Source organism: Phalaenopsis equestris, unplaced genomic scaffold, assembly GCF_001263595.1.
Source record: "Phalaenopsis equestris unplaced genomic scaffold, ASM126359v1 Scaffold000381, whole genome shotgun sequence".
NCBI lineage: Eukaryota > Viridiplantae > Streptophyta > Magnoliopsida > Asparagales > Orchidaceae > Phalaenopsis > Phalaenopsis equestris.
In genome coordinates, this window is record NW_018164823.1 from 229,171 (window position 1) to 252,093 (window position 22,923).

At 35.0% G+C, this 22,923-nt stretch overlaps 1 protein-coding gene across 1 annotated transcript in view; it reads left to right on the top strand.

The window, feature by feature from the left end:
- The window catches only part of LOC110026580 (SUMO-conjugating enzyme SCE1-like), a 47,560-nt gene extending 30,563 nt beyond the window's left edge, over positions 1-16,997 (top strand). The window contains exons 4-6 of the mRNA XM_020727565.1: positions 15,528-15,680; positions 15,781-15,894; positions 16,731-16,997. Coding sequence (XP_020583224.1) covers positions 15,528-15,680; positions 15,781-15,894; positions 16,731-16,793 — 330 coding nt within the window. The 3' untranslated portion in view covers positions 16,794-16,997. The remainder of the gene's footprint in view (positions 1-15,527; positions 15,681-15,780; positions 15,895-16,730) is intronic.
- The last annotated feature ends 5,926 nt before the right edge of the window (positions 16,998-22,923 follow it).

Here is a 22,923-nt window from a genome sequence, read left to right on the forward strand (position 1 = left end):
AATAAAAGCCAACCAAAGCCAAAAGCAAAAAGCCACAAGTCAAGAAAACCCAAGCAAGACCAAACAAAGTCATCTTGAGAGTTAAGAGAAAGAGAGGAAGAGAGAGAGATAGAGAGGAAGGGAGAGAAGAAAATAGAGATTTTCTTGTAAACGTCGAGGCGCTCGACGGTGTAATTCCTCGAATAAATAAATCCTATGCAGCTCTGTGGACGTAGGCAAATTTGCTGAACCACGTAAATCTGTGTGTCGCTTTGATATTTTTTATATTTTTCACAGTTGTTTTCTGTTTTGTGATTTTTCTCGATCCGGTTTTTCGCTTTATTGCCATCATTTTTCACAATAACTGGTATCAAAGCTTGGGCTTGAATCTAAGGAAGAACAATGGACAGAGACGAAGTGATGACATCGGGGATCGAGAAGTTCAATGACACAGATTTTACTTACTGGAGGATGTAGATAGAGGATTACCTCTATGAGAAGAAACTTAATCTTCCGTTACTGGGAAAGCTACCAAAAAAGATGGATGAGGCGGAATAGAATCTGTTAGATCGACAGGTTCTGCTGGTTATATGATTAACCCTGTCGAGATCGGTTGCCCACAATGTTATCAAGGAGAGGACTACTACAGATCTCATGGCGGCTTTATCAGGTATGTATGAAAAGCCATCAGCGAAGAAAAGGTATATCTGATGAAAAAGTAATTCAACTTGAAGATGGCGGAATGTGTGTCTGTTGCTCGACACCTAAATGATTTCAATACTATCACAAATCAATTGACATCTGTTGAAATTGATTTTGATGATGAGATACGTGCATTGATATTGTTGGTTTCATTGCCAAATAGCTGAGAAACTATGAGGATGGCAGTTAGCAGTTCTGCAGGTAAATCTAAGTTGAAATATGATGATATTCATGATTTGATTTTGGCTGAGGAGGTGCGCAGAAAAGTTTTTGGCGATGCCTCGTGTTCAAGTTTGGTGCTGAATGTTGATTACAGAGGGAGATCACATGACAGGAACTCAAATAGAAAAAGATCAAAATCAAATTCTGGTCAACAGACAACCTGCTGGAAATGTGGCAAGGCTGACCACATAAAAAGGAACTGCAGGAATCTTAATAAGAAGGAGAATGATGACGCTAATGTTGTAACTGAAGAAATACAGGATGCCCTATTTCTGACAGTTCACAATTATGTTGATGACTGGATACTGGATTCAGGGGCTTCCTTCCATATATATTCTCGTTGGGAGTTAATGTGAAATTATGTTGCAGTTAACTTTGAGAAGGTACATCTGACCGATGAAAAAGCTCTGGACGTGATGAAGATGAGAGACGTTGATATTGTACTCCCTAATAAGAGCAAATGGACATTGCAAATGGACATTGCAAAAGGCAAAAGGTCAGACACGTTCCTGAGTTGAAGAAAAATCTCATCTCTGTTGGGCAGCTCAATGAGGGTGGTCATTCAGTATAGTTCTCAGATAGCATCTGGAAGTTTACCAAAGGAGCATTAATAATGACTCGGAGTAAGAAAACTGACATACTATATATGACTACATATTTACTCAGGCGTGAACACATGAGTTAGAGGTGCATTATGGAGAAGCAGAAGAAAGTCCATTTCCTGAAAAGTGGTAGAGCGTCAAAGGCAGGAAAACCAGATCTTATATAGACAAATGGTGGAGAACCACAGAGTTATGAAGAAATCTTGCAAGATAAAAATTTGAGTAAGTGGGAGCTGACAAAGGAGGAGACGGATTCCCTGCCAGGGAATCAGACTTGGGAGCTGACCAAGAAGGAGCAAGAAGGAGGAGACGGATTCCCGAGACGGATTCCCTGCCAGAGAATCAAACTTGGGAGCTAGCAGAACTTCCACCAATGAAGAAGACATTGCATAACAAGTGGGTGTACCGGTTGAAGACTGTGTTTGGTGGCAGTTAGAGGTACAAGGCAGAACTTGTTGAAAAGGACTTTCAGCAGAGACAAAATATTGCCCATGCAGAGAGAGTGTAAACATATACAACTTGGTGATACGAGATTACGTTGACGGTGATATGTCAACTGAGGGCGTTACTCGTGAGAAGCTGAAGTTGTGCTCAACTTCAGCTGGTCTTCTGACATGAAGACAGGAGTTTCGAGTTGCAGAGGTGGAGGATATCATGTTTGAGGAGAAGTTCGGTACAACTAGTAGATGATGCAGCTAGTAGGTGATGCATTTAGTGTCACAGTTTCCAAGTGGGAGAATTGTTGGGTAATGTAGAGACCTGGTCCACCGAATTTAATTAGCTTCTTAATTAAGTATCCCACCTACCGCTCACCTACCTCCCACCTACCGCTCTTATGGTTTCTATAAATATTCTCTTTTGGTTTAAAGGAAATGCAAGCCAAGCAAAGCCAAAAGCCACAAGCCACAAGCCAAGAAAAGTCAAGCAAGACCAAGCCAAGTCATCTTGAGAGCTAATAAAAAAAGAGGAAGAGAGAGAGATAGAGGAAGGGAGAGAAGAAAATAGAGATTTTCTTGTAAACGTCGAGTCGCTCGACAGTGTAATTCCTCGAAGAAATAAATCCTCTGCAGCTCCGTGGATGTAGGCAAATTTGCTGAACAACGTAAATCTATGTGTCGCTATGGTGTTTTTTTCTGTGTGCAATTTTTCTCATTCCATTTTTTGCTTTATTGCCGTCATTTTTTCACAACACATAGTAAATTGTAGGGTGAGTACCCAAGGAGGTTGACTTTATACGTTGAAGGTTTGACATGATTGTGGGTGTGGATTGATGTATTCAAACGAGACAACACATTGTGAGGAAGATGAGGTGTTAGTTTATAAAAAAGAAGTGAAAAATGTGGAAAAAAAGAGGAAAGAGACAATGAAGGAAAAGATAAAAAAAATACTTTTTGTTGATCTCCTTGACGCCATGCCCACAACTAGGGGTGTAAACGAACCGAACACGAACGAACAAAGCTTGTGTTCGTGTTCGGTTCGTTTAAAATTTAGTTTGTTTGAAATAAGCTCGTGTTCATTTCTTAACGAACGAGCCGAACACAAACCGAACACGAGCTGTTCGCGAACGACGAGCCAGTTTGACATCCCTAATATTAATATATAAAAATAATATTATATATTAATTATATAACTTATATTATATAAATATACAATATCTATATTAGTATATTACTACTATAGTATATTAATATATTATTATTATTATTTTATTATATATTATAATTTATAAAATTTAATGTTTTAAAATATAATAAATTTTTTATATATAATTATTTTATATTATTTTATATTTCAAACAATAACGATTCGAACACGAACGAACGCATCACTGTTCGTGTTTGGTTCGTTTAACTACCGAACGAAAAAAATTTGTTCGCGTTTGTCTCGTTTACTTATCGAACGAATCAAACACGAACTCATTGACGAACCGAACACGAACTGTTCGCGAACAACGAGCTTTTTTGACAGCCCTACCCACAACGGAATTCATTGGCCATGTAAGTTTCCAAGAGGAAGTGGTTATGACCCAAGATAATGAATTATTGAGTGAGCACCTAAGTATCTTGATTTCTTACCAAAAAAGTTTGACATGATTGTGGGTTATGTTTGCTGTATTTAAAGGAAATAATAGATTGTGATAATGGGTTTAGTTTATAAGGAAAGAATAGAAAGGAGGTAGAAAAGAAGGATGATGAACGAAAAGATGAAGTACTTATGGTTACTCTACTTGGTGGCACGCTCACAAAGAAAACCATAGTTCAAGTAAGAGTCCTAGCGGAAATGGCTATGACGCCAGAGCACTATGAAGTGAGTACTAGAGTGAACCACATGTTAAGGATGTTGATCTTGCACCCAAGAATTTAGACATGATGGTGGGGCAAGTTTTATGCATTCAAATGGGACAATTGGCCTGTGTTATTAAGATGCTTTAAAGGCGAAAAGATTTTATCAAGCACAATTCAATTCTTGGGATAGTACATCACCTTCAATTTCATCAAGCTTGATCAATTTGTGTCCAAAATTAAATTTGTCAGCCTTATCAATGTTTGGGAATTATGTATTGTTTTGTTGAAAAAAATATGGAGACGAGTTTTGAAAGGTGGAGGGATTCTCAAATGGTCAACATGAAATTAACAAGCTATTTAGCCCAGGCAAAAATATTTTACTTTTTTTTGTAATTAAGGTTGACATCATTAGTGATGTATTTATCTTATTTTGTGATTAATTTCATTCATAGAAGGAAATGCTCTAAATAAGTAGGTATGATCAGGTACATTAGGAAAATTGCAAATATAAATTAAGGAGAATGAATTACCAAATTGAAAATTCAAAATAGATGGGATGATTATGAAATGAATGAAATTCGAATGAAGATATTATTTACTTAATTTATTCTGTTGTTATCCTTATTTTCTCATATGCAAGCTATGATTATATTCTGTTTCTTTTTTTTTTAAGCTATGGTTTTGTTTAATTTCCTATTTTAAAAATTGATTAAATGATTTGTCGTACCCATTACTTCAAAGTTGTTTATAAGGTTATCCATAATTTAATGAATGTAGGATATTTAGGATATGATTTTCTAAATTTAAGTATTTAGTTGGAATTATGGATAGATTTTGAGTGACTTTTTTTGTGATAAATATGAGGCCTTAGGATGTGACATTGAAGCGAGAAATAAATGCATCATACTCTTTTTTTCACCCTGAACTCTCTTCCTCTCTTGTTTGCTCATTGTCCATGGTCAAAATTCATTGGACATGAGTTCCGAGCAGCAAAACTATCAGCTCATCCTCTCTTCTATTAAGAAGACGAGGTAAAGCAAGCTCCTATTTTTTAATAAAAGTTTAAATAAAAACTTAATATTATTGTTCCTCATAAACTCTGCAAGTGAATTTGAATCACAAACTCCCTACATGCCCCGATCATTCATTTGATGAAGAGAATATCATAATGTACTTGTGTGTTTAGATTTCAACCCACCCTTTTTGCATATTGTTTGATGGCTAGGTGATAATGGTAAATTCAAGTGTTGAGATTTTAATCCAAAACCTTAATTATTTTTAATTTGGTGGATGCAATAATGACGATAATACTGAAATTTAACAAACAACCAAGGGAAATCAATATTATTATTGATTTCAAAGTATGAAATTATAATAAACATTTGGAAAATCTAAAATTGCAACAAAGCAACAACACAACACTAGAATTGGGGTTAGATCTAAGTGGAGTTAGTGCTGGCTAAGATTTGGCCTTCCGGGGTGGTGGCAAGGTGGCAGCTAGCAAGCTGGAAACAACAAGACAACATTTTCTAGGTGTTTGGACAATAAATAACAGGAAGAGATGCTGGAGGGTTGTTCTGGGTGGCGAAAGTAAGGAGAAAGGGGAGAGAATGTTGGAGCAATGTAGGAAATGATAGGGAAAATGCATAGGAATGATAAATACCACCTAGAGATCAGGATACAGTCGGAACACCACTTGAGTCCTAAAATACAGCCTGTATGCCGACGACTATCACAAAACAAATCACAACAACAATTAAACCTTGGTTATCAATTAAAAACTTAAATATAGTTATTACCATTAAAAGTAGGCCCCACTTCAACCCTAAGCCTAGAGAAGGCTGACTAGCCCTCTCTCAACCTGGACCGAACCGGTCCAGGGTCCCACCAGCCCTCGCGTCTGTCTACTTTGATTGATGGAGCTTCAACCTCATTTGTGGAAGCTTCCAACTCGTTATGATATGGCATCAGATCATCCACGTTGACGGTGGCAGAGCTGCCGTAGTCTTCTTAGATTGGTGGGTCTTAGACAGTGTCTCCAGAAGCACCTGGATCATACTGTCGGATGCACTGTCCCACAAAACACCTGAGAAGATTTTCCAAAGTGCAAGTAACCATCTCAATCTATCTAACCATCTATGGATACATTGCTGAACTGAACTAGAATTTTGTGCCAAGCGTACTCCGCATACTCTTTCAAAAATGTCTCAAGGTAGGTTCATTCCATTCTAAAATGAAGACAGGCTGAGCCTCCTCTAATAGTGGTAGCCTTAGCGGTAAGCTTTCAGTTAGAGTGCCTGAAACTCTCTCCTTAATGGCTGCTATGTGTTTGATATCGACTTTTCTATCTCACTACCCTCTAACATCACTAAAATGGATCCACTAATGCCTCTCTCACGACAAAAGCACCTATAACGTCAGACTCCGCAGGAGGTAGGAACTACAGGCTTTCTATCTATAATAAATGCGTGTAAGTGTTCTTGAATCCATCATGCCGAGTCTTGTAATCAAATTGTCACGGTCTCCCTAATAGAATGTGACAGATGTCTCTGGGTACAACATAACACCACACCTGGTCATGTAACCGATCCACAATAGAAAACTCTATGAGGCATGCCTTGTCAAGGCTGACCTTGTTCTCCTTCTTCAACCAAGTCAGGGAATATGCCTGAGAATATCTTTCAGTAGTGAGACTCAACTTGTCCATCATCCATATGGAAACCACATTTTCACAATTATCTCCATTTATGATACGACTGCACACCTTTTCCTTCACAGTCTAACTGCCATAAAAGTTGTGGTGATGAATCACAAGCATCTCGCCCTTTCCATCTAGAAGATGGTACTTATGCACCTCCTCACTATCTTTTATGTCTCCAAGAGGAGATGTGTCCAAACCCATGTCATCCGAAACACTTTGCAGGCATTGTGCGTAGTGTACTATTCCTCTTGGGCTTCTTCCTACTTTGATCAACTCTATCATCTTTTTGGATAGTTTTTACACCTTCCTCAGATGTACTCTTATTTTCTCTAATTGTTGGCGATTGTCTGAATGAAGACAGGGTCCTGATCTTCTTATGTTATTTCTCCACCTTCAGGGCCAATGTATGAACGACACTCAGTGAGAAGTAAGCTGCAGTTGAACGACATGACTGAAGGCTGATTTCAAGTCTCCCAAATACCTAGACATGGTGTTCTCCTTTGGTTCTTTCAGCTAACATTTTAGCATGGGCTGCTCAAACTCCACTAGGAATTCATCAATTGACAACTCCCCCTAATGTAAGTGATGTAACCTTAAGAACATGTCCTCTGGGGGTAGATAATTTCTCCTCATCTCCTTCATCTTCTCCCAATTAGTAATCTTGTTCCTATCTTTTTTCTATCTTTCTCTTCAGATTTTTTCACCATAAAGATACCCTTCTTTAGCTTTATGGCATCAAACCTCACTTGTCTATTGGCTGATACCTTTTATACTAAAAAATCTTCTCAATAGCCTGCAACTATTCAATGAAGTCATCCAGATTCATTCTCTATTCACAATTCGGTAAATCTACTTTCACCCTCGTGTCTCTATATCCTCCAAACGTCATTGTAGCCTTCAATCTTCTCTTGATACTGAATCATAAAGCATCGTGACCTATTCTCTTCCTTTAAATCATCCCTATGGAAGAGATTCAGATCTTAATCTCTCTCTCCTCCTTGAATCTCATTATCATGATTAACGATGATCTCTCCCTGGGTCCCTTCCTCAATTTCAGCAAGTCTTTGTTGAAGTTGGCGGATTTATCGCTATATCTCTTTCATGGTAACTTTCGCTTCCAACACCTATTTTATCGGTGGTATGACCATGGTTTAGGTTTGGGAGGTTAAAGAGGGTGTATGGGCGTGATTTAGGTTGCAAAAAAAAATTAAGGTTGTTGATTTTGAAAATCATGAATGAGGAAAGGTTTTGAGTGGAATTTGGGTTAGATATTGGTGGATTTGACAACCCCAGGATGAAACTAGGGATAGACTGACTCTGATACCAAATGATACTGAAATTTAACAAACACCCAAGGGAAATAAATATTATTACTAAATTTAAAGTTTGAAATTACAAGAAATAGTAGAGAAATCTGAATTAACAACAAAATTGCAACACAAGGCCTGGAGTTGGGGTTGGATCTAGGGTGGAGGTGGTGTTAGCTAGGGTTTGTCCTCCAGGGTGGTGGCAAGGAGGCGGCTATCAAGCTGGAACCAAAGTACTTTTTGTCCGAACTCCTTGAAACTGTTGTCATGTAGCAGGAACAACTGTGGAAGGGTTGCTCTGGGTGGTGGCAGTAAGGAGGAAGGGGAGGGAATATGAGAGCTATATGGGACAAGATGGGGAAACGATTTAAGAAGGATAAACACCACCTAAAAACTAAGATACAACCGAAACACTGCTTAGAACTGTATGATACAATCCGTAGAGGGAAAATGAGATGCCAACAGTTATCTCAAAGCATATCACAATAGAAACTAAACCCTAAACATTAAAAACTAACAATTAAATCTACCTACTACTCTTAGGAGTGGACCCCACTCTAATTGGGAGGCAACCCTAGGCCTAGAGAGGGCTGACCAACCCTCCCTTAATCTTATCTAGTCAGGCCAGGGTCCTCCTAGCCCTGCTCATCAGATCAACGCATATGTGTGGATGTAATCTCAAACCTTACTCCATGCACCTCGTGCTTGATGAGCCTTTTAACAATAGTGAGCTTCGGTGTTGAGTCAATCTTGTCTGATAACAGAGGATTGTTGTCCCATTGGTATACATCTTAATTCACCACAAAGTTGATTTATGATCATTTACATCAAAATTAGTTGGTTTTGATCTCTTTATCTTCCTTTCATGCATCTCATTTATAGTTTATTTTTTTCTTAGGATGGTGAGTGATCAGATTGACAATGATAAAGGAATGGAGTAATAGTTTTCTAAAGGTGATGCAGTGGTTCCAAAGATTGAGGCCAGGATGATTTAATAAATTTAAGAAATGCAAAAAAAAAAAAAAAATCATAGTTCGTTGGCCATCCATTTTAAATAATTACTTGTTTATATGTAAACAAGAAAATTTGAACCAAAGTGATAATCCAAAGGTCAATTAAATTTTAATTAATCAATAAGAAATTTGAAATACAAAAAATTTGCATGCAATTGAAATTTACACCACAATTCTTGTAATCAAAGTTGCACGTGATAGATATCTCAAAAAATGGCACTGCTTTAAATAGTGCATCCAAAATAAACCTGTACGCCTACAATACGACAATAAATGGAAGAATAGCAATAAATGAAGTCAAGAGCAACAACAATTATTGCAGTCAAGCCTCAATTGAGGCAATAATTGAAGACTAGCTGCCAGTCAATAATTTAGCATCAACAATAAACTTTACTTGAGCATGGGATGTAGGCTCCGTAAATGACTAATATTATTGAAAATTGCTAGGAAAAAAAGATAGTTTGGAGCTATTGATAGCTTGGATAAAGGATAACTTTCGCTTCTAGTGAGAATTTCTATTTTAGGGAAACCACACTTAAATTGAGTCATCCATTCTATTATCTAAGCCATGTAATTAAATAATAAATTGAAATAAATATCTTCTCCATATTGACATTATCAAGCATTTGCAAATATCAAAGATTAAAAAGTATGAAGTAAAATAAAATAAAACTACTAAAACAAACTTGCTGAAATCTATTTTGATCATCAATTCACTGTATAAACACATAGATCTCCATCAAAAGGTAGCTTTTTAAAGCATTTTTTTTCAGATATGTAATAATTCCTTATTTCTTTGTATATTTATGGCCATTAAGTGTTCACATACTCGCTGGAGTTGGACAATCTCTGAATTTCTTTTGGAATTTGCCTAACATTCAAATATTTTAAGGGTGTATTGGCGTTTCCTTGTTAAATGCATGCTTATGGCTGGAGATGAATCTTCATTAAAGGACGGTTGTTTGAGCAAAATTTCTTCTACCACTTGGTAATCAGATTTTTGGATGTTTAACATAGGATTGTGTTTTCATGTTGTCACTCATGTATGAATAAGAGAGATTGTTCAGGTTTTATGAAACGAATTCAGACTTTGGCGTGCTTATTATTTTAGATGAATCTGCCATATAAAAAGGTTGTTCGGGCAAAATTTCCTTGATGACTTCTTAATGGGATGTTTGGGTGTTCCACGTAAGATTGGGTTTTCGCAAGATCTCTTATGAATGGATAAGAGAGATTGTTATGTGTTTTGTTTCACGAGTTAGGACTTTTGGTTGTTACAAACTTCTTAGAGGCAATTAAAGATGTCCAAAGAGACTATGGCTCAGCTTAATGCTTCAATAACATCATATATCCACATAATATTGAGTTAAGAATTTAGTAAGGATGTTGTAGCCTTTGTGAATTTTTTCACAACTGCAACTCTCAAGGGATTGAGGCCTTGGCTTATACCTTGGTAATGACAAGCTTGCTTGTGATAAATCTCTAGGGATTAAGTTTAATAGTTTTTTTAGGTCTGTGGCATGGCCATAGGCCTTGGTAGTGGCAACCTTCCTTTTGATTGAATTAAGAATTTTCCTTGGGGGATACTTAAGCGAATTCTCTGAATTCCATAACCTAAGCTAGGACTTAATGAAGGAGTTTGCTTTGGATCATGGCTTGGGTTTATGCTTCAATGACTATATCCTTGCTTATTGAATGGAGTCTACTCTAGGTTAGCGAACACAATTTTATATGAGATTGACTATGTGAGTCTGGTTAGGGTTGTGACTCGAATTGATGCCTTGGCTGTCATATCACTTGGGATTGAATTAAGGAGCTAACTTGAGGTTGTGGTTTGGGCTTTTGTCCCAAAGACTACAACCATATATAGTATTGAAGGAGTGAAGTTCAAATTGGCGTTTACCTTAGCATAATTGTTTGGAGATCATCTATTATAGAATTGAGGAGTCTGTTTTGCGGCCATAACGACCATAATCTCATCTAAGATTGATGAAGAGTCCGCTTGGGGAGCCTTGGTGGCCATAACTTTGTGATTGAATGAATTAGTTTGCTCGAGGTTGTGGCTTAATTTTAGGCCTCAACAACCATAACTTTGTTCACGAGATTGAATTGAGAAGTTCATTCAGTGGTGTGGCTTAGGCGTACGTTTCAATGGCCATAACCTAGCTTAGGATTGAATTGTTAAATATATTAATGGCTCATGACCTTGGTGAATGCCTCAATGGCTATAAACCTCTCATAAGATTGAATGAAGTAATTTCCTTGGTTTGTTATTTTGACTTGTGCCCTTGTTGGTTGCAGCCTCATTAGGGTTGCATGAAGGAGTTTGCTAAGGGTTGTGACCTATGCTAATACCATGTTGTACCAAACCTCTCATTGGATTGATTGAATGGACTTTGCTCAAGGACGCGGTCTATTGTAATTCCTTAGCAATCAAAACCTCGTTCAGTATTTAATGGTAAAGTGCATTGAGGTTGTCGCATCATCTAATGCTTTGACAAACTGACCACCCACTCTGGGTTATCACTAGGGTGTATGCTTCAATTAGGGGCGTAAGCGAGTCGTGCTTGAGTGAGCCCAAAATTTGTTTGTGTTCGGCTCGTTAAAATTTATTTTTATCTGTGTTTGACTCGTTTAATTCAAGTTTAAAAAAGTATTCTTGTTCGACTCATTTATTTAACAAAGGATTCGAACACGAGCCGCTTAACAAGCTGAATATGAGCTGTTTACGAGCAATGAGCTTTTTTGATAGCCATATCGTGAGATGGGATTAGGCTTACGATTGTTTTTTTTTCTTTTGGGCATTTAAGTACATACCAACCAATTCTTAACTATTTACATATCTAACACTTAAGTTTTACGATTTGCATTTATACCCTCCAAATCTCTTATATGCTTTTTTAAAATATAATATAAAAAATTAATATAAAAATGAGATGATTAAATATTTTTTTAATTATTTAATTATTTCGAGCCAAGGCCAGCCGAACAGAACAAACAAACCTTTGTTTGTGTTCGGCTCCCTTGCTTAATGAACAATCAAAGACGGGCTGCTTAACGAATCAAACACGAGTTGTTCACGAACGATTTGCTTTTTTGACAGCCCTAACTTCAATGACCACAATCTTGTGTAGAAATTAATCAAGATTCCACTAAAGTTTGACTTGTGTTAATACCACAATGACCATAGAATTACCTCATTTGATACTGAATTCAAGATTTTGCTTGGGGATGTTATTTTGACTTATGATTCAATGATCACAAACTTACTTAAGACAAAATGAAGGAGTCTGGTTAGGACTATTATGTGAGATTTTGCCTTGAGTACGATAACAACATGTGGGATTTAAGGGAGTCTATTTGGGGTTATGGCGAAGTCTTAGGCCTTAGCAGACCTTCTCCATGATTGATTGTAGGAGTTTGCTCATGACTATGACCTAGACACATGCTTCAATTGTGTGATTATCTCAGCGACTTTGGAGAACAACCACTTTAGAATTTTCACAGGTATGTTTCTTAAAATGGAGTCAAGCTTTTTGTAAATGTGAGGAAGCTCTATCAGTTGCCTCCTAATGTTAAATTAGGGTTAGAGTAATCTTATAAATGACATTCTCTTTGAGAGAATTAATACCCTCCAAGGTTTTCTAAGTACTTATATGCTTGTTGATAATGCCAATGGTGGGGCGATTGAGCTTTATATGCATTTTTTTAAAGAGAAAATGGAATTGATTATGCGTTGACGCCTAGTGGGGGTGAGCAAACATGTTTCAGGATATGCAATAAAGCTACATAGAAATTATTGGAAGTATATCCATGAAGGAGTGAGCGGTTAAGCTATATGAGGCATGTCTTAAACAATAATACCGTTTGAGGAGCAAGCGCTAAATTTGGATGATGTGGTCGTAGATCTTTGGGTAGATGATGACAATTCAGAGCATATGCCATCATTGTCAACTTGGAGATGCGGGTTGGTGCCATAGCAATATCTCTATATTTCAAAAAATTTTTGGGATTCAGCTTATAAGAAGCAAACCTCCTTTGATTACCGCATAGTCACTAGATGGTTCAAAAGTTTGCTAAGGTTGATGCTTATAGAAATAAAGAAGTTTGTCTATCATTGAAGAGCAGAGGGCCAAACACTGTTGTTTTTGACATGGTGGTGGATCCTTGCACATAGATGTATGTCGATTGATGAGATTTAAGTTTTTTGATAGTGGGATGGATTGCTTAACCACAAATGGCTTATAAAATGAAGTAACATGCCATTCATTTTTTTGGATCCCGAAATGTTCGTGAGCTCATACAATCTACCTAAGATTTATGGAGGAAGCGAAGAGGGCTGGAATGCACACTCTGATAAAGAAGAAGAAAAAAGTTCCCTCTAAGAGTAGGAAATCGTTTCTTTTTATAAGGCTTGAGATAGTCTTCCTCTCTTCTCGACTTACAAAGAGTCCATATTAAATAAATTTAGCATAATGTGATGTTTGTTGATGTGACATAGAGAGCTGATAGTTGAATACGGTCGGGCGCAGACTGCTTGCTCATTCATGCTCGACTACTAAGGCTCGATAGTGGTACTGGGCGGTTGGTATTCGGCAGCTGGTACTCATCAGCTGATACTTGGCAACTGGTACTCAACAGTTGATACTGAGCAATTGGGTTTCGAAGAAATGGGTTGTCAAGACTTTTTAGGCTTGTTAGCATCTTTTCCAGCCCATGATGACTATTTCTTTGTATACACATCTGGAAGTAATGCCAAAAGATTCAATTGAACATTCCTGCTTTAATATGGTGTGTAAAATAAATAAATATCACTTATTAAAAGAGTAATGGCCAATAAATTTGTCTTTTTTTCCCGTTGTTTATGTTATATTGCTATAAAAATTTTAATAGATTATTATTAATTGATTACATTATTGTAACTATCTCGTTTTATATTAATTTAATTGTATCTAAATGCTTTGTAAACTTTTTATTTTAAAAAAAATTTCTTTTCAAATGCAGGAAACAATTTACTAGAATGAACCAATCAGGTATAACTTTACGCATGCAATGTCGTAACGCATTGCATCATGGATTTAGTTCTAGTGCACATCCACATGGACTTGCTTATAACTTATATTTTTATTTAATATTAAGATTTATATTTGGACATAGTTCAAGTTTGATTTCCGGTTATATGTCTATCCTTGTAAATTAGCTTAACAATGCTTAGCAGAGTAAATAAAAAGGAAGAACGCTTTAAATTGCTTCGCTTAATGTGTTAATTTTTTTTTATTGTTGATATGTGGCACAAAAAAGAGCACTGCTTAGCATTCCGTTTTAATTTTTTTTTTAAATTTAGATGGAAATGCTTAGCCAAAGTTCTTACCCTGTTTCTGCAGCCCCATCCATGGTTTTATGACTATGGAAGGCTCCCTTTCGGATTTAATTGGTTATCGCTGCCTAGTATGGTGACTACTTTATTTCATGCAATATAAGACAACACATTATAAAATTCATAAAATTCATAACATTACCAAATGAAGCGTAAAGAATTTTTTTTCTGAAAAATTAGTTTAACCATTAGAAAAAAGGGTTGGATTGAGAGGAATTCATTAACTAGCTATTTAAATGTTTTATCAGTTAAATTTGGTTTGCACATTGGAGTGAAAAGAGCCGTTGCTGTTGGGTTGATTTTAGAAAATTGCAATCTAAGTAACACTTAATAAGTCATGGGCAGCTAAGAAGGACTGAACTAGCTGCTTGTGTTATGGAATTGAGAATGTTGGCAAAATAGTTGCTTAGTAAATCAATGTTGGGCAAATCAATGTTATGGGAATAGTATGAAATGATGTGGAACTTGTCTAAAAAAACTTGGCATAATGAGAGGATGAAAATCAAAAGGCAAAAAATGAATTAATGGGAGTAAGCTCAATATTGGGATAAGCTTTCTATTCTGGTATTCAGGCCTTATGTCTTATTAGACACCTGAGTTGATTAGCGAGTGTTTCCTTCTTGTTTCCTTTATTATTTCTCTAGGACTTGTCCTGCTGTACAGAACTGTGGAAGAGTGGTTTTATGTTTTTCTAATGCCATCAATATTTGAAATGAGTTATTTTATCTCAGGACTGAATTATGTGATTCACTAACTAATTTGCATGTTTTGTTTTTCTCCTCTCTCTTGAGCATCTTAAGTCTAGTGTACTAGGTACAAATCCAGCTAACTACTTAATTTTGTAATTAACTGTATTTATTGTCATTAAATTGATTCTCATATCCATTGGAAAGATTTACTTATTTGCTATTATATTTTTTTAAGAGAGATTGTGCGAGGATTTCTCTATTACTCTTTAAAACTTCAATCAGTTATCCGGACTTATTGCAGCTCGGTGTTTCAGAACATTAGAACTGCACTCTGAATGGCTTGATTGCATCAATTTGTTAGCAATTAGTTTATGCATTCTTCCCTGATTGAATCATGCTATTTTCAAGTGAATATTTTCCGTTCACTTCTATGCTATTTTCTTCATTGAACTGCTAAAATAAATAAATAAATAAAAAGGAACAAAAATAAGAGAAGAAAGTATAATGCTATTCTTGTCGTTGAGCTGGCAAAAAAAAAAAAAAGCTAAATCATGATTATATTCTTGACATGCCTTTTTGGCTAATTTATAATCTAACTTTTGGCAATTTTATGGCATGGGACCGGCTAATGTGCGAACTACTTTTTGCAGACTGAGTGGGATGGTGGTCACTACCCCTTAACACTCCAGTTTAGTGAGGACTACCCAAGCAGGCCTCCCAAGTGCAGATTTCCACAAGGGTTCTTCCATCCAAATGTTTACCCCTCTGGCACTGTTTGCCTTTCAATTCTGAACGAGGATAGTGTAAGCCACTTCTATGTGCACTTTTATGCAGTCAATGACTCTAAATTTTTGGCAACAGACAACTTTTGATGCTTTAATGTATATTGTTTGACGCTTGTAGGGTTGGAGACCTGCCATCACTGTGAAGCAAATTCTTGTGGGGATACAGGATTTACTTGATCAGCCAAATCCTGCTGACCCTGCTCAGAATGATGGATATCAGCTTTTTATCCAGGTTTTGTAAAATTACATTTCAAAAGTTCCCCTGAAACATTTTTATACTCGTAATTGGTTATATAATAGGCCCTCCAAGGTGGCCTCAATACCTATCCTAGTGCGCATTTTTTGGTGATAATTTTTATCTGCTTTGCAGCCGTAATTCTGGTGAATGCCGTTCTGGCATAGAAGAATTGTGTGCTACAGTTTTAAGAAAATTTGCTTTGGAAGTTGAATGGAATTTTGAGGGCTGGTTTGTTTAAAATTTTCTTTGGGGCATTTACATAAATATTACCTAAATTTTATGTTTTTACATATCTAAGACTTAAATTTTGCTTTTTACATTTATTACACTCAAATCTTTCATGTAAAAAATACCACTATTTTAACTTTTAAAAAGTGCAATACACCTTCTTGTGTAAAAATTGAATTTTAGATGTTAGATTTGTAAATGCATAAGAATTGAGTGGTATTAATTTAGTCTTCCTTTTCTTCGAAATTGAGTTGAGAAGCTGGCATAAAATTTGCTTTTAACTGTTACAAATTCTGTCCCAGACCATCTTATTTAAAGTAGGATTCAAAATTTGTATTGAAAATTGAAGATTGCTTGGAAATTGGATCGGCTTTTTGCTTCGATTGACATCAACGAGCTAATAAGTTGAGCCTTGCACGGATTGAACTTGAATTGAGTCGATCCATCATTGGATTAAGCTTAAGCATCAGATCAAAATTTGTTGCATTTATATATAAATGATTACAGATATATTTTTATATGTAATTAGATTTAAATTTAAGTATGTCTATGCATATGTAAAGCTCATATATAACCGGTCTACTAAGGACATTGATTTGCAGGATCCTGTGGAATACAAACAACGGGTTAGGCAGCAAGCAAAGCAGTATCCTCAGCTGATCTGATATCGTCTTTTTCGTATATAAACAATGCGACTTCTGTACCTGCTCTGATTATGTAAACAATGGTTTTGTTAACTATGTAATTGATCCATTTTCAACTACTCTGTAGCTATATATGGATCTTGTTCGAACTTGATGAATAACTGGTAGGTACTCTTTAAAACCATGTTTAGATAAAATTTCCTTTTTTCAATGCCTCAGCAAAAGCTTGAAATTTTAGTAGTTTTTCATTATCCTTTCAATGCTTTTTACCAAGTGAATTTTTCGTTATCTGCACTGTTGTAAATGCAATCTTTACATGGTCTCCTGTTTTGTTTGCATGTATGCAAATTTTTTTCATTTTTTATTGCATTTCTCTTTAATAGGTGGTTTGATTTTGAACAAAGTAATTGCAGTGTTGAATGAATCTTTCGCATGGTAAAGGCAGTCAGTTTTCTTGGTTTGACTGTTTTTTTGCAAATTTATGACAAAATAAACAATGGATTTGTTTGCGTGAAATTATTCAGCTTCATGTGGAAATATTGACTAAACCAATATGCTCCCAAGTAGATTTTCAACTAGTTGGAAATATTTATAGTCATGTCATATTTAATGGTCATTATTGGGCTATTTGCTTACAAGTATTTGGAATACATGCGTATTTCAAATATAGGATAAATTAAATATATTATTATTTTATTCTGTAAGGTTATTTGGTTGGGTATGAAATGAAGTCATGAAATAGATTTAAATACAAATTAAACTCATGGTATGATCAATTAGTTGAAATACTACATATTTTAAAGCTGGAAAGATGATGTTCCCCATTTATCTTAGTTGTGCAACATAGGTACAGGCTCCCTGTTACTACAGGTCAGCTGACATTGCCTCAAATTAGAGTGGGTGAAATCACAGCAACCACTCGTAATCATTTTATTTGCATGATAACTAAAGAACAAATCCTCATTTAAACCTTGTAGCTCCTTCAGTGAGAGATCATTGAGAACTGATTGAAATTCTGCAGCATAACTTCAAAAGTTCAGCGCTCAATTGGCATGATCTACCTAATTAAGGTTCCAAAAATGAAAGCAATCTTGTTTATACTCGTGCTCTCAATTACAGTAATTAGTACATCATTCCTTAGTCATGGTGAAGCTCTAGCTTATCAGGAACCATTTGTTTTTCTCAAGTCCTTGCAAGAGAGGCGAGCAAGAAGAGGATTATGTAGGTTGGCATCCAACTCTAGTAACCTGTCTCGGCATCCAACCAGCTCCTATTCCTCACAAGCGATTGATTTGGTTTCCTTTTTCTATTTTAGGGCTCTGGAAAATTTCTTTAGGAAATAGTGTATTTATTTGATCATCATTTTTTAAATCATATTTGCTAAATTCAGGTAACTAAATTAATCTTATTGTATTTATAGTTTGTGATGATGTTAGTGTTTTGAGGCTTTCTTTGCTATGTGGAGTTATGAAATGATTGAAGGAAATATCATGTGGATCTCCTTTTGTATCAAATATTATTTATATGCTAGAATTAGCTTCTATGGAAGATGGACACTTATTTTCAGATGAAGAAAATGGAAATAATAAAGGATTTAAAAATTGTCATAGTGGTTTATGATGTTGGATAATTATCGCACATTGTGGATGTTGCGGGAGGTAGGAGCGCCGTTATTAATGATGAGAACAAGATGGTAATACATTTACCTATCAGTCATTTAATATGACAGTGTCAAAGGTTGGCATTGGGACCAAACTCTCTATTTAATGTAGTAATTCTATCAATGATGCTGGCATATGTTGGTTCAACTTGATTTACGAGGGGTGCCACTGGCTAGCTAACATGGCCAATAATGCACATCAAACAAGTGGGATGAGAATCAAACCAAAAACTTCTTAAGATTTATCTAATTGAGGTTATATAGTGAAGGCTTCTCATGCTTTTGGTTGTTCTGGCAGGGGTAGAAATTTGTGTTTGTAGATGCTAGTAAGAGTGCATATTGTGACCGAATGTTCTAATTATTTCTTATTTTGACCTATGATAACGATCTTGGCATGAGTGGACGTTGAGTGCCAATCACACCAAAATATCAATCTTTGCACTTCTATTGATCATAAGTCACAAGTGTCATAATTGTCATGAACATCATGATGGTTACTATAATATCCATCATAATGATAGAGATAGTTGGGTTAATCGAGCAATGATCATTTATAATTCTTCCATGAGTGCTCCATATAAGATGAAAAGGATGGAGTGAAAGGTAGTATTTCCTTAATAATGTTATACTTTGATGCCTTGTATTAATTGAAATTAGACATCATTTATAGAAGATTCTTCATTATGACATAATTATAAGGTAAATCTTTCAACCATAACGTAGAGCTATCTTACAAAATAAGATATTAAAACAAATAATATCATGCATTAAATGGGTAAACCTAGTAATGTAATCATTTAAAGGGACTCTTTTTTTCCTAGCGTATTATATATGAAAGTTCTCATAAATTTTCATGTATTAAAATTGTGCTATTATCAAGAAAATTGATAAAGCATTTACATGTTAATTTTTTCAAAGTTATCAAAAAGGATTCATAGTGAATAGCTTAAAAAATAATGGCCAAAGATATAGAAACATTGGAAGCTAACAACTGCTGATAGGATCAATCATTCTCTTCTATTGGTTAACAGATGTTGAGTTGAACTTTGAAGTAACTGCTTACCCTAGGATGTTATTGCAAGTGAATAATTTCATGAACGGGGATCATAAATTGTGGATTATAAGGGAATACTTTCATATCAATTAATTTTTTCTTAGTCTTAAGTTGTATAAGCAATGTGTAAGCCCACATTAGAGGTTTTTTGGAGTGAATAAAGCGTATGATGAGAATAAGCAAAGTAGTGAGTCTTAGTATAGTGGGAAGAGTGTTGGACTTCTTTTTTAAACTTGGTTGATGTTAAAGTGATCTTATACATATCCTAATGATCCAATTTTTCTTGATATTCCAAAATAAAAGTTCTCTTTTTAACTGTTGACTAAGCATTAGCAAACAACCATCCAATATGACCCAATGAAAAGTTTCAGATCTATGGGTTATATATTTAACATATTTATTATCTCTTTGGTTCATGTGATGCTTTTGATTTGTTAGCACTTCTATGCCATTTGGGTCATTTAGTAAGCTACTGACTGATATCCAACTAGTCGTGAACTTGGCGACTTATCACTCACTTCTTAATTCATCAACAAATATTAATCATTATCACACGACTTTGAACCCTCCCATAATCCATCAACAAAGACCTTGGAATTCATTTCATCATACAATTCATTAACATATGTCGGCTCTTTGCTAGCCATTGGCCCATTGACTTTTTCTATATGTAATTTTTCTCTCTTTTGCACTTTAGCAGTCAAGTGGATCAAATCCTTCCATATTCATCATTTTGATCCCTATAATATTAATTACTTTCATTAAGTACCAAAATCAGCTGACCTCTCATGCATCATTTCTAAATCCACGCCATAGGTTTTTATGCCTCTTATTGTTGAAGTTCCTCTATACAAATATTTTTACTTCTATACAATATAAAATAGGGTATAGAAAAATCATTCTATCACCCATTAATTTTAGGTATGCAGGTCTATCAATATCCTCAACGTGGTCAACTTCTTATACAACCTAGGCATGGCAAATGCGTCACTAGAGTTTACTATTTTAAACCCCTACTATTAAGTGCCTTCACTTCTAATTTTTTCTTCTTGATTTATAAATTCCTCCACATAAGAATTCTTTCATGCCCATAAGTCTCCCCACCATCACCTCCTTAGCCATATACACACATTTTCTTTATCATCCCTCGATGAGAGTCACCAACCCATTCTTTCAATCACATAGCATTTGCTTTTGCTTCTTCCACATGATTACAAGTTTGCATGATTAATGCCTTAATGCCATTCAAAATCTTTCCACATGTGTTTTTCTTTTCACTTTATCTTTTGATGCTTAATCCCATGCATGAGTCAGGTTCTTCAACATCCACCTGAAATCTCTCTCTTGCAAGGAACCCATAATTCTTGACCCTTTGATTATAAACCCTTAGTGGGTGCCTTTACTCTTTTTCATGCTTACTTTTATATAATTCTTCCCATATGTTAACTTTACCAGAAATCCTTCACTAAAAAACCTTTTTTTATTTCCAACATGGGGTTGTAAGAAGTGGTTGGTTTTCACATAGAATAGACTAAGACTTTTGTAAGATAAATTAGAAACACCTTACAAGAAAATACTATGTTTAACTTTGGAGGCATATGGACCCTCCTTGTTTAACTTCTTGGCGTTGATAATCTAAGGACTTGAAATCCATTGAAAATCTTAGAGTAATGTGTCTATTTAACTTATGTAAAGTTTTACGATTTTTTAAGCTTTTTTAATTTTTTTTTTTCAAAAACTTAGAATCAGAATAAATCATGCTAAGAATCAATCTAGACAAAAACTCAAAATTAAAGATTTTTCTTTAGACAAAAGAATATTAGGGATTAAATAAGTCAAAAATTCTCTTTCAGGTTGCAGATATGTCTTTAGACTAGATTTAGAGATAATCTTGAAATTTTTAGGTGTTTTGATTGATCATAAACCATGTGGAATTAGGCTCTACCTAGAGCTTCTAGAGCCAAACAATTAAAGGGTAATTTAACTAGGGTATTATCGGAAAAAAAATCATGAAAAAAAAATATTGGAATGCTGGAGAGGTATGGTAAGATTCCCACTAAAGGAAACAAACAAAAACGATAAGGTAAAAGACTAAACTAACCAAAGAGATAAGTTGAGGAAGACCACCATGTCTCCTTTTATATATGGTGGCCACAAAACCTTCACACCTTTGGAACTCTAAATTTTGATTTTAAATTAGTAATATCCTCATTTATCTAGCAAATAATTTTATATTTATCTTTCTTACAAATCTTAATAAAAAGAAAGAAAATAAGGGGGAAGAAGGGAGGGAATGGGTCCGTAATTGTAAATCGAGGGAAACAAGCCAAGTTCAAGAAGTATAATAATCAAATTAGTGGAAGATTTAAACTTTATTCTCATAATCTCCTTACATTTTCTTGACAATGATACTAAGCAGAGTAAATTAATTTCAAGAATGCTTCATTTGGTTTTCTTAATTCAATAGATTAAAGCCTAATTATTATGGATTTTAACTATTATTTAATTATACTTTTATAACTAGGGGTAAAAATGCCAAGTTTGAGTGAGCTTCATACTTAGTTATGTTCGTTCTTTCATTTTTTTGTTTAAAATTGGCTTATATTCAAAATGACTCATGAATAACATGTCCATGTTTTGGTCGATTCAAGTTTATTTGTTCATTTTTAGCTTGAGTTCAACTCGAACTTATAGCTCAAATGACTTAAGTAATAATAAATTATAATTATTTTTAAATTCAACATGTCAATCAATATAAGTTATAATAAATATTATATATTTAATTACTTAATTAACTTGAGTCAAAATGAAAAGTTTAAGCAAATGTCAGTTCAGGTTTAATTTGTTTATAAATTGAGCTCAAAAGAAAATTTCATGTTTGCTTCACTTGCTTAACAAATGAATTTCGTATGAGTTACTTAACAAGCCAAACATGAGATGTTCATGCAAGACAACTTTTTTTACAACCAAAATTACAACATATCTAACTCACAAAGATGCATAAACACTTGCACAAATGTGCACTCCTCAGGGTATTACATTTCTTGTTCCTTATTAGGGTTTACATTATTGTAAAAGGGCACTTATAATAAAATCATGAAAATGCAATAGCGTTAATTTTTTTTTTTTTTTGTAAAAATATGGTTATAATATTTTATGAGTAGGGGTACTATATTAACTTAATTTTGTGTGATAAAATAGAAATTTAATTTATATGTCTCTATATATGCGTTTAGGGTTTAGGGATAAAAGACACATATAGAGAGATATACATTAAATTCCATGCAAATGAGCGATGGAGGAACAAAAAAGATCTTTATGGTGAAGGAGACAAAATTACTACCAACCAAATGTAACCTTTATATTGCAATATGTCACATTGGGTCGAGTGCATTATGAGGATTTACCCATGGTTTATTTAAAAAATTTTCATGTAT